The sequence below is a fragment of the Heteronotia binoei genome, chromosome 6 (genome assembly GCF_032191835.1).
Source record: "Heteronotia binoei isolate CCM8104 ecotype False Entrance Well chromosome 6, APGP_CSIRO_Hbin_v1, whole genome shotgun sequence".
Classification (NCBI taxonomy): domain Eukaryota; kingdom Metazoa; phylum Chordata; class Lepidosauria; order Squamata; family Gekkonidae; genus Heteronotia; species Heteronotia binoei.
Window position 1 is genome coordinate 9,332,793 of NC_083228.1, and position 17,293 is coordinate 9,350,085.

A 17,293-nucleotide genomic window follows, 5' to 3' on the forward strand; every position below is an offset into this window, starting at 1 on the left:
GGTGGAGCCAAGATCAGGGCTATGACAAGCATAATTAAACACCTGGGGATTGGCAACCCAATCAGCGGTAGCACCTCCACACTCAGGAGCAGTCTACCCGCGAAACGCTTCGTGGACTGGCTTTGAGCAGGCCGTTCGAGACCCTGAACTCTTCCGACGTGCTTTTTTGCACGCGTCGCCCTCTGGGGCACGGGAGAAGCGCAGCAACATGCATGATCCCGGTTCGCCCTCTGGCATTGCTAGCCAAGTGCATTCCCACGCCTCCCTCTCTCTCTCCCTTTTTGCAACCAGGGGGCGAGATCCAGCCCCACTGCCCCTTCCCTACTGGACGGGGGGGGGTCTCTCTTACCTGTCGTCTCCTCCCAGCTCGCTCGCCTTCGCCCCCCCGCCCCGCATCAGCCGCCCCGCCGCCTGCAGCCATTGTCCGCTTCTCCATCAGCTGTTCCCCGTGCGGGAACGAAGAGGACTCACAGAAGCCCGGGTCCCGCCGCAGGGCATGGCGGGAAGCGTAGCTCCCCGTCCGGAGCTCAGCCCCGCAAGCCAATGGGAGTCGAGCGGCCCAGAGAACTACAAGGCCGGAAAGTTCTGCCGCGCTAGGCATGCTGGGAGTTGTAGTTCTTTCTAAAGGTGGGGAGAGGTATCGCAGAGCGGGGACAGGAAGGAAAGGAAACTGAAAGGCTCGAGGCTTTGCAAAAAAGGCGCCAGGCGGGGGCGGGTTGTTCTTTGCACTTTTTTTTTGCCATTGCAATTTGCAAAAGGCCACCCCGCCTCCAAATGCCCCAGGAGCGAGTGGCACCAAAATGGCGCCATTTCACCCCTGCTTCGGGATTTCTGGAGAGCGGGGGAGGAGGCTTCAAATTCGGGGGTCCCCCGCCAGGGCGGGGGGGTTGGGAAGCCTTGAGCAGAGTTTTGTGGATACAAAGAAGTGGGTTCTATATCAAATCAAGCCAGAGCTGTCCCTAGAAGCTAAGATAACCAGATGGAGGCTATATTGTACTTTGGTCACATTGTGAGAAGATGAGAATCACTGAAAAAGACAGTAAGACTAGGAAAAGTTGAGGTGGCAGGAAGAGAAGATGACCCAATGTGAGTTGGATTGACTCAGTCATGAAAGCCATGACTCTCAGCTTGCAAGATCTGAGCGAGGTTGTTAATGATGGGATGTTTGGAAGTAATTAATTCATTGGAAGCAACTTGACGGCTTTTGACACACACAAATACATAGTTCACTATATGCATCTGATGAAAGTGTCTCATTCTGTTTGTGGTACGTTTATACGCAGGGCTTTTTTTGTAGCAGGAGCTCCTTTGCATATTAGGCCACACATCCCCCATGTAGCCAATCGTCCAAGAGCTCACAGGTCTCTTCTTACAGGGCCTACTGGAAGCTCCAGGAGGATTGGCTACATCAGGGGTGCGTGGCCTAATATGCAAAGGAGTTCCTGCTACAAAAAAGCCCCATTTACACACGTACGCACACAAAGCTGCAGACAGAAAAAGGGCAGGGAGGAGCAAGCACAAAGAGGAGCCAAAAAGCACAGCATCTCAAGAGACTGGAGTGCAATTATCAGGCCTTCCTACCAATGGTAGGATCACTACCCTGATGCAAACAAAGGGGATGAAATAAAATGTGTTTGGCCAGCTCTGAATCAAACAAGAACACTTCTTTGCAAGAAGAAACAGTCACAAACAGCACAGGCACTTCACTCATTATGTACACTCTAGCCATGGTTAATCATGCCCCCCTAGCAGGCAAAAGTTACTCCTATTGGCTCACTCCAGAATCCTTCATTTGCATCTCTTTGTGACAAATTGTTACATGCCTAGCATCCTGATTGGCCAGTTCTTCCAGGCTTCAGGATCCTGGTTTTCAAGGAGTGCCTGTCTCAAGCTCAGGCAACCATAACCCAGTGAAGTGCAATACATGACACAGCAGATACATAACAGGGGAGGTAGTTTTCCTTTGTCTTTCCTTGGGGTTAAACATCATTGAGTTTAGAGCCACCATCCAAACATGACTTGTCAATCAATAATCCCATCCTTATCTTGTACTATTTATAGATCTCGTCCTATGGCGGTACTAGATTGATATATCCAAAAGAGAACAGGAAATCAGCGGCATCTTAAAGACTAACACAGGATAGTGTTTTGCTGCTACAGACTGACACAGTTATCCAAAAGAGTTTTCAGCTACAGAAAACTTTGCAAGCTGATAAAACATCAGTATTTGCAATCAGTTCTTTTGGTACTGTTTTGCATGCTAATTTAAGATCTTGGGGTGTTGTTTATACTGCACTGTAGAGCTTCTGGAGATGCTAAAAGTGATGTGGAATGATCTTTCTTTTGCTTGTTTTTATTATTATTTTTCTAGGAATTACTCCAAACTATTCTACTTGCAGTCCTAGCATTATTACCTGTCCGGATGGGAAATGTGATGCAGTTGAGACGAAGAATTCAAGGATATGCCCCCAAGATTGTACAAGTATGTAAACCAGTCCTTTCTACATCCATTTGTCCATCCATTGTTCAGTTAGATCTAACTACAGTGATCCATACCTTAGTTACATCTAGACTAGACTACTGCAATGTGCTTTACTTGGGGCTGCCCTTGAAGAGTGTTCAGAATGCTATGGCTAGACAACTGGTCAGGGGCAGCTATCAGGAGTAGGTGACCCCCATAATACAGAAATTACCCTGGCTACTGATCCTCTCCTGAGCCCGATTCAAGGTACTGGTTTTGTCATTTAACTCTCGGTATAATCAATTTTATTAGTAACATATGGTAGCAAATCTATATCATTATCTTATAACTTAAAAAGAAAAATTTATCTACTCCATATCTTACTTTTCTCCCACCCCTCCCCCTGTTATTTGACCCCCGCCAGTTTTATTTACTTAAAAAAACAAATATTAAAGGTACCCTTAACTATTAAAAAACCCCAAAAGTTATATTCTTCTTTTAAAACTTAATCATTATCAAAAATTGTCCAGTGTCCTTTTATTTTCCACTCTTTTTCTACGTATCTTCTGAACTTCTTCCACTCCATCTTAAAAACTTCTAAATCATAGTCTCTTAATATTCTTGTTAATTTGTCCATTTCACTCCATGTCATAACTTTTATAATCCAATCCCATTTCTCTGGTATTTTTTCTTGCTTCCACAACTGCGCATACAATGTCCTAGCGGCTGAGAGCAAGTACCAGATTAAAGTTCTGTCTTCTTTTGGAAATGTTTCAATTTGTAGTCCCAACAGAAAAGTCTCTGCATCTTTGTTAAACTCATATCCCAAGATCTTAGAAATCTCTTGCTGAATCATCTGCCAAAACATTTTAGCTCTTTCACAAGTCCACCACATATGGTAGAAAGAACCTTCATGTGTTTTACATTTCCAACATCTGTCTGGCATCTTATTATTCATCTTTGCCAATTTTTTAGGAGTTATATACCATCTATACATCATCTTAAAACAATTTTCTTTAATACTTTGACATGTTGCGAGTTTCATAGAGTTCTTCCACAGATATTCCCAAGATTCCATCTTTATTTCTTTATTTACATTAATTGCCCATTTAATCATTTGAGATTTCACTACTTCATCTTCTGTAGACCATTGTAAAAGTAATTTGTATACTTTTGAAATTAGTTTATCATTGTCTCCAAGCAGAACTTTTTCCATTTCTGTTTGCTCTTTCCTTATTCCTTCAGTTTTAATGTCATTCTCTACCAAGCTCTTTATTTGTTGCATTTGAAACCAATCATATTTGTGACTCAATTCTTCAGCAGTTTTCAGTTCTGTTTTTCCACTTTGTATTTTTAACAATTGATTATATGACAACCACTTTTCTTCACCTATCTCAGCCGTTATCTTTATTACTTCAGCTGGCACTATCCATAAGGGTCTTCTCTCATCTCCATATTTCTTGTATTTTATCCATGTATTTAATAAATTGCTTCTTATATAATGATGAGAGAAAAGACCATCCATCCTCTTTTTTCCATAATACAAATATGCGTGCCAGCCAAATTTATTTCCGTGACCTTCCAACACTAAAAGTTTTTTATTTAACAGCGTTATCCATTCTTTCATCCACACTAAGCAAACTGCTTCATGATATAATTTTAAATCTGGTAGTTGAAATCCGCCTCTCTCTTTTGCATCTGACAGAATTTTCATTTTAATCCTTGGCTTCTTCCCAGCCCACACAAATTCTGAAATTTTCCTACGCCATTTATCAAATTGTTTAGCATCCTTCACAATAGGAATAGTTTGAAACAAATACATTATCCTTGGTAGAATATTCATTTTAATTGCAGCTATTCTGCCCAGCCGGCCCCCCACCCCCCGGAGCCTTCTTTGGCTCGGGCTTGGCGCTTGGTCTGGACTCTCGCGTGGTTTTGCCCCCCTGCTGCTGCTGGTGTTGGAGGGCCACCATCTTCATGTTGGTCTCGACCTCGCCTGGGTGGACAAATTAAGCTTATTCCATTTTAGCATATCTTCATCCATTTTATGCCATAACTTCTCATAATTATTTTTAAACAGATCAATATTTTTCATTGTTATCTCCACCCCTAGATACTTTACCTTGGAGGTAACTTCACAACCCGTTAGTTTCTGTAATTCTTGTTGTCTATTCATCTGCATATTTTTACACAGAATTTTAGATTTTTCTCTATTTATAGAAAGTCCCGCCAACCCCCCATATTCTTGTATTTTAGTTAACAGCAAAGGTGTAACTTGTATGGGATATTTATTTATAAACATTATATCATCAGCAAATGCACTGTATTTGTAAGTACATCCTTTTATTCGTAAACCTTGTATATCTTTTTCTTCTTGAATCTGCATCAATAAAATTTCAAGAGTCATTATGAACAACAGTGGTGAAAGCGGACAACCTTGTCTAGTACCTTTGCTAATTTTCATTTCTTTTGTAAGATCTGCATTAACACACAACCTTGCCCTTTGTTCGGAGTATATTGCTTTTATCATTCTTATAAAACTTTCTCCCAGCTCCATTTTTTCCATTACCGCGAACATAAAGTCCCAGCTTAAATTGTCAAATGCTTTCTCTGCATCTGCAAAGAATAATGCTACTTCTTTTTCTGGATGTCTTTCATAATATTCTACAATATTTACAACAGTCCTAATATTGTCTCTTATTTGTCTTTTGGGAAGAAACCCTGCTTGATCTTCCTTTATAAAATTTATCAAATGTTGTTTAAGCCGTTCTGCCAAGATTCTTGTAAATATTTTATAGTCATTATTTAATAACGAAATTGGTCTGTAATTTTTTACATTCGTGGCATCTCTATCTTCTTTAGGTATCAACAAAATGACAGCTTCTTTCCATGTATTTGGTACTTTCCCTTTTATTCTTATTATATTCTGCAATTTTGGTATTAATTCGTCCTTAAAAATTTTAAAATATTTAACTGTATATCCATCTGGCCCAAGAGCTTTTCCATTTTCCATTGCGTTGATTGCTGCTTCAATTTCTACCTTTTCAATTGGATCATTCAAAACTTTTCTCATATTTTTAGTTAGGGGTTCTATTGTATCTTCTCTTTCTTTATTTTAACACCTTTAAACAGTTTGGCATAGTACTTGAAAAATTCTCTTTTTATTCCCTCTTGAGTAACCACTTCCCTTCCATCTTCAAATATATTAGAAGTAGGAAACCAGCCAGGGAAGCAGTGGGGCCCTTGGATGACCAAGGGGTAAAAGGATTACTGAAGGAGGATGGGGAAATGGCTGAGAAGCTGAATGCATTTTTTGCCTCCGTCTTCACCGTGGAAGATGAGAAGTGTTTGCCCGCCCCAGAACCACTAATATTGGAAGGGGTGTTGAAAGACCTGAGTCAGATTGAGGTGACAAAAGAGGAGGTCCTACAACTAATAGACAAATTAAAAACTAATAAGTCACCGGGTCCGGATGGCATACATCCGAGAATTCTGAAAGAACTCAAAGTTGAACTTGTGGATCTTCTAGCAAAAATCTGTAATCTTTCATTGAAATCTGCCTCCGTTCCTGAGGACTGGAAGGTAGCAAATGTCACCCCCATCTTTAAAAAGGGTTCCAGAGGAGATCCGGGAAATTACAGGCCAGTCAGTCTGACTTCAATACCGGGAAAGTTGGTAGAAACCATTATCAAGGACAGAATGAGTAGGCACATTGATGAACACGGGTTATTGAGGAAGACTCAGCATGGGTTCTGCAAGGGAAGATCTTGCCTCACTAACCTGTTACATTTCTTTGAGGGGGTGAACAAACATGTGGACAAAGGAGACCCGATAGATGTTGTTTACCTTGACTTCCAGAAAGCTTTTGATAAAGTTCCTCATCAAAGGCTCCTTAGAAAGCTTGAGAGTCATGGAGTAAAAGGACAGGTCCTCTTGTGGATCAAAAACTGGCTGAGTAATAGGAAGCAGAGAGTGAGTATAAATGGGCAGTCTTCGCAGTGGAGGACGGTAAGCAGTGGGGTGCCGCAGGGCTCGGTACTGGGTCCCATCCTCTTTAACTTGTTCATAAATGATTTAGAGTTGGGAGTGAGCAGTGAAGTGGCCAAATTTGCGGATGACACTAAATTGTTCAGGGTGGTGAGAACCAGAGAGGATTGTGAGGAACTCCAAAGGGATCTGTTGAGGCTGGGTGAGTGGGCGTCAACGTGGCAGATGCGGTTCAATGTGGCCAAGTGCAAAGTAATGCACATTGGGGCCAAGAATCCCAGCTACAAATACCAGTTGATGGGGTGTGAACTGGCAGAGACAGACCAAGAGAGAGATCTTGGGGTCATGGTAGATAATTCACTGAAAATGTCAAGACAGTGTGCGTTTGCAATAAAAAAGGCCAACGCCATGCTGGGAATTATTAGGAAGGGAATTGAAAACAAATCAGCCAGTATCATAATGCCTCTGTATAAATCGATGGTGCGGTCTCATTTGGAGTACTGTGTGCAGTTCTGGTCGCCGCACCTCAAAAAGGATATTATAGCATTGGAGAAAGTTCAGAAAAGGGCAACTAAAATGATTAAAGGGCTGGAACACCTTCCCTATGAAGAAAGGTTGAAACGCTTAGGGCTCTTTAGCTTGGAGAAACGTCGACTGAGGGGTGACATGATAGAAGTTTACAAGATAATGCATGGGATGGAGAAAGTAGAGAAAGAAGTACTTTTCTCCCTTTCTCACAATACAAGAACTCGTGGGCATTCGATGAAATTGCTGAGCAGACAGGTTAAAACGGATAAAAGGAAGTACTTCTTCACCCAAAGGGTGATTAACATGTGGAATTCACTGCCACAGGAGGTGGTGGCGTCCACAAGCATAGCCACCTTCAAGAAGGGGTTAGATAAAAATATGGAGCAGAGGTCCATCAGTGGCTATTAGCCACAGTGTGTGTGTGTGTGTGTGTGTGTGTGTGTGTGTGTGTATATATATATATATTTGGCCGCTGTGTGACACAGAATGTTGGACTGGATGGGCCATTGGCCTGATCTAACATGGCTTCTCTTATGTTCTTATATTCTTATCTACCACAGTTCTGCTAATAATTCTATTTTCTCTCTTTTTCTTCAGTTGCCAAGCCAAATACTTTCCCGGTTTATTTGCTCCCTCAAATGATTTTTGCTGAAGTCTTTTCAAACTCTATTCCACTTCTTTATTCAACAAATGTCTCAATTGAGTTTGTAGTATTATAATTTCCTTTAAAATTTTCTTTTTCCCTGGTCTTTTTCTAAGCTCCCCTTCTTTCTTTTTTATTTCATTTTGAATGTCCAACAACTGTTTTTCTTTTCTTCTCTTGTCTTTATTATTCAAAGTAATCAACAGTCCTCTCATTACTGCTTTATAAGCATCCCAGACCGTCTGAAAATCAATATCCTCTTTATCATTCACTTGGAAAAAAGCTTTAGTTTCTTTTTCTAGATATGTCACTGTTTCTTTATTCTATAGCAAATCTTCATGCAGTCTCCATCTTCCCAATTTCTTGGACAATTTTGTAATCCACATTATTGGGTTATGATCAGCCCCAATTTTAGGTAAAATCTCTATCTTCTTTGATATAAGACTTAAGTCTTTAGTTCCCCACAGCATGTCAATTCTAGAAAAACTTTTGTGTCTTGCTGGAAAAAAGGTATAGTCCCGCACTTCAGGATTAAATTTCCTCCATATATCTTCTAAATTTTCTTGTTTAATCAGTTCAAAGAAAGACTGGCAATTTCCCTTCTTTCCCATCATTTTTTTTTCCTCCCGATCTATCCAGTGAGTTCTTAACTGTTCCATTAAAGTCTCCCATTAACAATACTTGATCATAGGTCAGTTCATCAAATTTTTGTGTAATTTTTGTGTAATGTTGTTTAACTCTCTACATGGGTTGAGACCAGGTTATTTGAAGGACTGTCTTCTCCCATATGCTCCTGCCCAAGAAATATGATCACGGGGAGGTCCTGACTTTCTCATTGAGAAATTTGTCTGATGGGTACACAAGAGAGGGCCTTTTTGGTGGCAGTCCCACAATGACACACCAATCTCGTCATGGAGGTGCACCTTGATCTTTAAGAGGTTGAAAGTTTCATGTGACAAATTTAGGGGTTTTTTTTGTGGTAGTCCTAATTGCAACTTTAAATTACAGTCTTCTGTGTATTTTTTTAAAATAATTGTTGTTTTATTTACATTGTGAGCTGCCTTGAGTTCCCCCAAGGTAAAAAGGGCAGCTAATATATATCAATCAATATATACATAAATTAATCAGTTTTGCTTTTCTGCTTCTAGGCGAAAAATAGATTTCCAGAAATGCAAATCAATTTAGAATCCAAAAGGGAATGATTTACTTTAGACTAGTGCCTCACCCATCAGAAATATAGTTTTCCTGTTTTTAAAATCTTTTGCATTCAGGGTAAGAGATGTAGATTTGCTTTCAGCTCCTTGCGTGGGTCCTCAGATATTAGAGAATTAAATAGATATTTTGGTATGAAATTATAGAAATGGTTCGAGTGATTGCAGGTGATGGACTACAAATCATAATATTAAATTGCTTGAGAACAAATAAATAAAGATTGCCATGTTGGTGTATCGTTCATTTGCTTCAGTGATGTCTCCAAAAGTCCCCCTTATTTGACCCAGAATATTACCATTGTTGTTGTGGAACTCCTTTGCATATTAGGCCACAAACCCCCTGATATAGCCAATCCTCCAAGAGTTTACAAGGCTCATCGTACAGGGCCTACTGTAAGCTCCAGGAGGATTGGCTACATCAGGGGGTGGGGCCTAATAGGCAAAGGAGGTCCTGCTAGAATTCCTTACAGGGCTCTTCGTACAGGGCCTACTGTAAGCTCCAGGAGGATTGGCTACGTCAGGGGATGGGGCCTAATATGCAAAGGAGTTCCTGCTACAAAACACCCTGGTTATTAGTATTGTTGTTGTATTTTTATGCCAACTTTTCACCTGAACTAGGTCCCCAAGGCAGTACACATAGAAACATTAAAACATACTATTTAAAAAATAATAATTCAATAAAAACACATAAGCAATACCAGAACCCAGGAGGAGGGCTAAAAACTGTTATAGCAGCAGAAGACACCAATAGAGAGAGATAGAGGAATCTCCCTCACAGAATAGGAATTTGTCTGGTTTATGAGGCTCAGAAGCATCTGGGATTGACTAAGGTGAGAAGGTTTTCTTTGGCTGGGAATGCAAAGTGGAGTTGCACACAGATGTCTGGAGCGTTTAGGTGGCTTTTTGTGGCACACCTGCAAAAACAGTTGAATGGAAGCGACCACTTCCAAACCGAAATTGTTGACACCTTCTTTTAATTTACATCTTCTCTTGGTCCAAGTCCTAGATGTTAAAGACAGCCCAGATGGAGTTGTGCAGAAGCTCCACGATTGCTAGGAGAGGGTGATATTGAAAGGTTCTGGGAGCTGGGCAGGCCTTGAGTTTTGGTGGTGGGAAGTGCCATCAAGTTACAGCCAGCCTGTGGCAACCCCATCGAGGTTTTCAAGGCGAGAGATGTTCCAAGGTGACTTGCCGTTGCCTGCCTCTGCTCAGGAACCAGTCCCGTAGCGAAGAGTCAAAGAAGGAGGGGGCCAGAGGGGGGCCGTAGGAAGGGGGCATGGGGGTGAGAGCAAGAAGCTGGAGAAGCTGGGGGCCACCCCTCTCTCTCCCCCCCTCCAGTGTGATTTAAATTGCATGTAAGCTCCGATTCCCCTTCTACGCTCCCTCCCCATTTCCCTGCTTTCCTGTGCCCTTCCCCAACCGGGAGCAGCAGGGAATGTGCACGGCTTGTACATTCTGGCTAGAGGAGACATGTCCTGGCTGCTCTATTCCCTCCCTCCCCACCCTGAAAGGACTCTAGCTGCCCTTGCAACCTGTGCAATCTAGGGGCCTCTCCTCCCACCAAGAATTTACCATTCTGGCCCATGGCAGTGGAAAACAAGGCAGCACAATGAGCCCCCAGCTCTTCATGGCTGGACTAAGGACTGCTGAGAGCAGGGGTTGGGGCTGGCTGCCCACCTACCCACCCAGCTTTTGGAATCTGCTCATCAACTCTGCTCAGAGTGCTTCAGGGGAGAGCTTGCCAGTGCCTCTACCTGCTTCATGCGCTGAGGCGATCGGGGTGAGGGGTTCCAAGGGGGAATGGGGAGCCGAGGCTTGGGGAGGGGTCCCATAAAATCCACAAGGAGGCTGGGCTCCCTGGGGTGCTATGGACCTGTCAGGAACCCTTGACTTCTGGGTTGTCTCCCATCCAAGTACTAACCAGCCCACTTAGCTTCCAAGATCCTTTGCATATTAGACCACACCCCCTTTATGTAGCCAATCCTCCGAGAGCTTCCAGGGCTCTTAGTGCAGGGCTACATCAGGGGTGTGGCCTAATATGCAAAGGAGTTCCTGCTACAAAAAAAAGCCCTTGGAGTAAGGTTTTATTATGACAATTCTAATTCAGTAAGCCTTTTAAGGTAGATGCTGAGCTGATACAATTTAGTCCTCCTTCCGGTGATGTCAAGGGTGTGTGGCCTATGCAAATGAGTTGTGCTAATAAGCTCCGGCACCTCTTTTTTCTATGAAATGACCCCGGATGCTTATATATATTTAGTTGTTTATTTACATAACTTAGTTAAGCAAACAGTTTTAAAAATATAATCACATTGGCCGCAGGCCCCAGAACTCCATTAGGTGAGTGAAAGTTTTTATTCCTGGAATGTCCTTATGTTGGGAGGGATTATTTGGCCCTGACATGGTTAACCCAAGCTAGCCTGAGCTCATCAGATCTTGTAAGTTAAGCAGTGTGAGTACTAGTTAGTACTTGGATGGGAGACCACTAAGAAAGTGTAAGGTTGCTCTGCAAAGGCTGGCAAAATCACCTCTATACCCCTCTTGCTTGAAAACCGCCCCAGGGTAGGGCTCCAAGTTCCCACCGGGGGTGAAGGATCCCCCAGTTCGGCAGGCCCCAATCCACCGGCAGGGAGAAGGCTGCTGGGGGGATCCACACCCCCAAAGAGTCCCATCGCTGTGTGGCATTTGCAGTGCCCAGAAGTGACATATCACACTGGGCATGTCGCACGGGGACTTTCTAGAAATTTGCTAGAAACTCTGGTTTCGTGCAGGGATGCTCTAGCAATTTGGGGGGCAGCTCTGTGGTACCTGCCGGCTGCCGCAGCGGACTTTGCAACCCTATTCTGGGGTCAGCTGCAACTTGATGGCACTTTCCACCACCAGGGGGTTCAGGTGGGTAGCCGTGTTGGTCTGAAGCAATGGAACAGAGTTTGTGTCCAGTGCCACCTTTAAGACCAATGAAGTTTAATTCTCAGTATAAGCTTTTCTAGTATAAAGAGCCCCGTGGTGCAGAGTGGTAAAGCTGCAGTACTGCAGTCGGAGCCCTCTGCTCACGACCCCAGTGGAAGCTGGTTCAGGTGGCCAGCCCAAGGTTGACTCAGCCTTCCATTCTTCCGAGATCGGTAAAATGAGTCCGCAGCTTGCTGGGGGGGGGAGTGTAGTTGACTGGGGAAGGCAATGGCAAACCACCCCGTAAAAAATCTGCCGTGAAAACGTCACCCCAGAGTTGAAAACGACTGGTGTTTGTATGGGCGGGGGCGGGGGGGGGACCACCTTTACCTTTTTATAAGCTTTCCTGCGCATGCACACTTCTTCGGATCTTATACCCAGTGTCAGACACTGGAAATTCACCCAGAATTCAACTTCGTTGGTCTTAAAGGTGCCGCTCGGCTCAGAGCGATTTCCCACTGGCCTTACCTCAGTCTCACTCTCCTCTTCTCCGCGGGGCTTCTGTCGGATTCTGCACAAGCTGCCTCAAGGCTGCCACTCGCTCCGCCTCTTTCGCGCAGCAAACGAGATCCTCTAAAAACCGGTTTCTGTTTGCCACGCGAAAAAGGCAAAGCATCTAGTGTGAAATCCAATGGAAGCCCTGCGGAGAAGAGGAGAGTTGAGAGCAAGGTAAGCCTAGTAGGAAATCCGTCTCAAACTTCGTTCTACCGCCGGGGGATTATCTGGCCACAATTGCAGAAGCCATTCCTGAGTTTTCCAGATGCAGAACTGGGATTACTGTGGATGCAAACCAATACAATAATACAGTTTGTATCCTGACAGGAGTGAATTTCTTGGTAACTGCTATTAAATTAGGCTCTGGTGTGGCAGCTAACGTGAGTTTTATTTCTGGAAGTAAATGCATAGTTATATTAAATAATGCCATATCCTGCCTGATGAGTTAGACTCGAGGGTAATAGAATTCAGTTGCATGCCGAGCTTGCGTGCCTAGCCTCTAAGTGTCTCCAGGCAGTCGGCAAAAATTGTTAAATATCAACGTTGCCATTTTAAGATGTGGAAATTCAATAGCTATAAGGCCAACTTAGTCATCCAAGACATGAGTTTCTTTTTTAAATGCGTCTAGCATAAAACATTCTATCCTGTCTGGTTCATCCTGTTTATAAGCCTGCCTTTTTTTGATTTTTATTTACTAGTTATTTTTTCTATCTCACCGTTCTGCTGAGTAACTCTGGGCAGGATATTGAAGATTTCCTATTTCTTCCACCCAGATAATTCCAAAGATCTTTGGGGAGATGTGCATTTCTCTTGCGCTCATTTTCCTCCCCTCCTCAGTGCTCCTACTCAGGATAATGTGAGGGAAGAAAAAATGCATGTGTTGTACTACTCAGATTTAAAATGAGCAGTATCGGGGCTTTTTTTTTGAGCGGGAATGCACAGGAACCCAGATCCGGCTGACATGGTGTCAGGGGGTGTGGCTTAAGACAGCCAGTCTGGTGTAGTGGTTAAGTGCGCAGACTCTTATCTGGGAGAACCGGGTTTGATTCCCCACTCCTCCGCTTGCAGCTGCTGGAATGGCCTTGGGTCTGCCATAGCTCTTGCAGAGGTTGTCCTTGAAAGAGCAGCTGCTGTGAGAGTCCTTTCAGCCCCACCCACCTCACAGGGTGTCTGTTGTGGGGGAGGAAGGTAAAGGAGATTGTGAGCCGCTCTGAGACTCTTCAGAGTGGAGGGCGGGATATAAATCCAATATCTTCATCTACCTCACAGGGTGTCTGTTGTGGGGGAAAGAGATAAAGGAGATTGTGAGCCGCTCTGAGACTCTTCGGAGTGGAGGGCGGGATATAAATCCAGTATCTTCATCTACCTCACAGGGTGTCTGTTGTAGGGGAGGGAGATAAAGGAGATTGTGAGCCGCTCTGAGACTCTTTGGAGTGGAGGGCGGGATATAAATCCAATATCTTCATCTACCTCACAGGGTGTCTGTTGTGGGTGGTGGGGGAAGGTAAAGGAGATTGTGAGCCACTCTGAGATTCGGCGTGGAGGGCGGGATATAAATCCAATATCATCATCATCATCATCATCATCAATATGCAAATGAATTCTGCTGGGCTTTTTCTACAAAAAAAGCCCTATGTGAAACAACGGTGATGTCAGGGGGTGTGGCTTAATATGCAAACAAGTTCCTGCTGGGCTTTTTCTACAAAAAAAGCCCTGAGCAATATGAACCCAAGAAGATGCCTTATATTAAATCAGACCACTGGTCCATCGAAATCAATATTGTCTACTCAGACTGTCAGTGGCTTGTCAGGGTCTCGGGCAGAGGTCTTTCCCATCACATTCTGCCTGGGCCTTTGTAACTGGAGAGGCCAGGGATTGAACCTGGGACCTTTTGCATGCCGCGGACACTCTGCCATTGAACCACAGTCCCTCCCTTGCTAATTCACCTGACTTTGAACCTGTGTGTGTCATTCGACAGCTGTGACTTTTCGATGTTCAGTGCTGCAGAAACGAGGAGCCTAGCTCCAGAGATCAGCGCTGCACTGTTGGATATGTGTGCATTTCCACCCGCACAGCCCACACCACGCTTTGAATGTCACTCAGTTGTATGTGGCTGTCTCGTAAATTTGCCAGCATTTACTCATCTGTAGCTATGGGAAGCCTGAAGTGAGCGATGATACAGCTGGTTATGCATTCGTGGCAAATGTGTACGCCAGAGTGAATACCAGCACACATCTTTACATCGTTGTGTAATAACATTTAAGGTAGACTGCTCGCTAGCGGAAAATGGTAATCACCTTGCCGATCGCCCAGAATAAGCTCTCATACGGCCGTAAACGCTAAACCCCAGAGATGTTTGCCAGTTTTCTCACCTGGGGTTCATTGCCTCGCTTTAACGCGAGCCGGCCTTCAAATCCTCCTCTGTATAAACCTGCAGAGCATATTTGAAATGAACCGTTGAGCCCGTCTGTGGAGCGGAGCTTGCTTACATCTGTCTTCCATTTAGCGAACAACATCGTTGGTGGCCATGAGAAAGGACTTACTGGAATCAAGGCAGGAAATGGAATTTGTTACTGCTTCCCCGATGAAAACTGTTACTGTGAGAAAGACGATATCAAAGGTGAGTCTGAAGATTATTTGACTCGTGGGTGTTTTTGTTTTTTTTTACTAGTGCAGCCCTGAAGGCTCCAGTGCTTTCGTAACATTCTCATCTTGGGCTGATAAAAGTGTTTATGTTCTTAAATTTTTAACGTGAGGAGCTCCGTGGCGCGGAGCGGTAAAGCTGCAGTACTGCAGTTTGAGCTCTCCGCTCACGACCTGAGTTCAATCCCAGCGGAAGCTGGGTTCAGGTAGCTGGCTCAAGGTTGACTCAGACTTCCATCCTTCCGAGGTCGATAAAATGAGGACCCAGCTTGCTGGGGGGAAAGTGTAGCTGACTGGGGAAGGCAATAGCAAACCACCCCGTAAAAAGTCTGCCGTGAAAACGTCGTGATGCGATGTCACCCCAGAGTCGGAAACAATCGGTGCTTGCACAGGGGACTATCTTTACTTTTTTTAATTTTTAATGTAAAAAGGATAGCTGGAAGTATTCATCATGTAATGAGGTGAATGAGTTTCTTTCTTCCCATTGTATCCAAAGAAGTGAGCTCTGTCTCACAAAAATTCATAGTGGAATAGTTAGTCTTTAAGGGGTTTTGTTTTGGATATGGGTTTTGTTTTGGAAGTGCTCAGTCACAGAGGAAATGCAAAGACAGACTACACCACCCAGGATAGCAGAGAGTCACTGCAGACTTTTCTTTCCTGCAATAAGGAAAGGGAGAGGAAACCTATTCAAAAACTGAATAAGAAGGGACCTCAGAAACTTTATATTATACTTTATATTAACAATAGTCACCAGATTAACAGTGGGGAAATTCTAAGTGTGCGCGCATGAGGAGTGATAAGTTCCTTGAGCTTCAGGGCTTTTCTTTATGGGTTTTTTCATTGGTTCTGACCCCATACTGCTTTTGTCTGTCTCCTGATTTCTGTACCAGTTTTTGTGCCTTTGGTTTTCGCTTAGTCTTTGTTTTGCTTTTAAGACTCTTTGACCCTCTTATGATGCTTTCTGGAAGCCAGTTTTGAGTTGACTTTTCTTCATTGTTTCTGTCAGTTTTCCTTGTTCTGCCCACAATCACCCATCTCAAGCCCACTTTTCAATGATTGGACTGTCATGGTCCAACCATTCCCTCCCCTCCCCAAAATATTAGTGGGTTTGTTTGTTTTAATGGCACTAAAGTAGAGAGATATGGCATTGTAACAATAGTCTTAGCAGGTTCTCTAAATCTTTTCTTTCTTTTTTTTAAGTAGGTCTCTAGTGCTTTCTGTCTTTGAGACATGCAGGGGTGGAATTCTAGCAGGAGCTCTTTTGCGTATTAGGCCACACACCCCTGATGTAGCCAATCCTCCTGGAGCTTACAATAGGCCCCATACTAAAAGCCCCGTAAGCTCTTGGAGGATTGGCTACATCAGGGGTGCGTGACCTAATATGCAAAGGAGCTCCTGTTAGAATTCCACCCCTGGACATGTCTTTTTTCCTTATATCTCTGCAAGGGAAGGCGATAGAGAATTCCTTTTTTTCAAAATTAAAACTAGGGATTCAGAGAACCTGCAAGGCCTGCCATAACAATACTCCCAACATTATATCAAGATTTTTTGGTTCTTTTTTTAAAAAATGAGGGGTGCTATGGCACCACTGGTGACAACAGCACTCCCCCTTGAAAATGCACATTATTGAAGACATGTAGAAAAAAAATAAGCTTACTCCACAGCTGTGAAAATGCAGAGGGAGGGCAGACACGTAAGAATCCTCTCCAAACTGGTTCTAATGCTTGTGAATCAGCTCCCGAGGAAATCAGGAGTGAGTCGAGTGTGTGGAAAAGCCCGTGCACTGAATTTAAAAGTTCTTCAGATTTCAACAACTGCAGTCCAAATGAAGGAAAATCCTTAGACACCCTCGTAAACCATGAGAAAGAAGCCAACATTTATGTAGAGCTCACAACATGGAAAAGACAAGCAGCTGCCTCTCTTAAAATCCCTGAAATATGAGGTTAATGTCACTAAAGGCTCATAAAACTTATCCCTGAAAGGGAGAAAAATTGTTACTTTGTTATGCCTTACAAAGGACAAACACCCCAAATTGGGCCAAAAAAATCTGTCTTTAAGAGAGCACAAACAAGTGTTAAAAAGCCAATTAAAGCACAATCACAACTACTTATCCATGATCCAAGGAACCATTAATGTTTTTTAAAAAAATATTTTAATTATATTCTACCTTTCACCTCAATGGGGACACAAAGCAACTTAGATAATTCTCTCCTGCAACCCAGTGAAGTAACTTAGGCTGAGAGTGTGTGACTGGTTCAAGATCAGCCAACAGGCTTCCATGGTATGACTGGGCATCTGCACCTGAATTTCCCTTGTCTGACACTTTAACCACTACACCACACTGGAAAATCCCCAGCTCCTGCCCTGCAGTCTCTGCTA

At 43.5% G+C, this 17,293-nt stretch overlaps 1 protein-coding gene across 1 annotated transcript in view; it reads left to right on the forward strand.

Moving 5' to 3' along the window:
- RET (ret proto-oncogene) overlaps positions 1 to 17,293 on the forward strand; it is a 209,657-nt gene that overhangs the window by 119,753 nt on the left and 72,611 nt on the right. The window contains exons 11-12 of the mRNA XM_060242607.1: positions 2,372 to 2,482; positions 14,778 to 14,891. Of these exons, the coding sequence (XP_060098590.1) occupies positions 2,372 to 2,482; positions 14,778 to 14,891 (225 nt within the window). The remainder of the gene's footprint in view (positions 1 to 2,371; positions 2,483 to 14,777; positions 14,892 to 17,293) is intronic.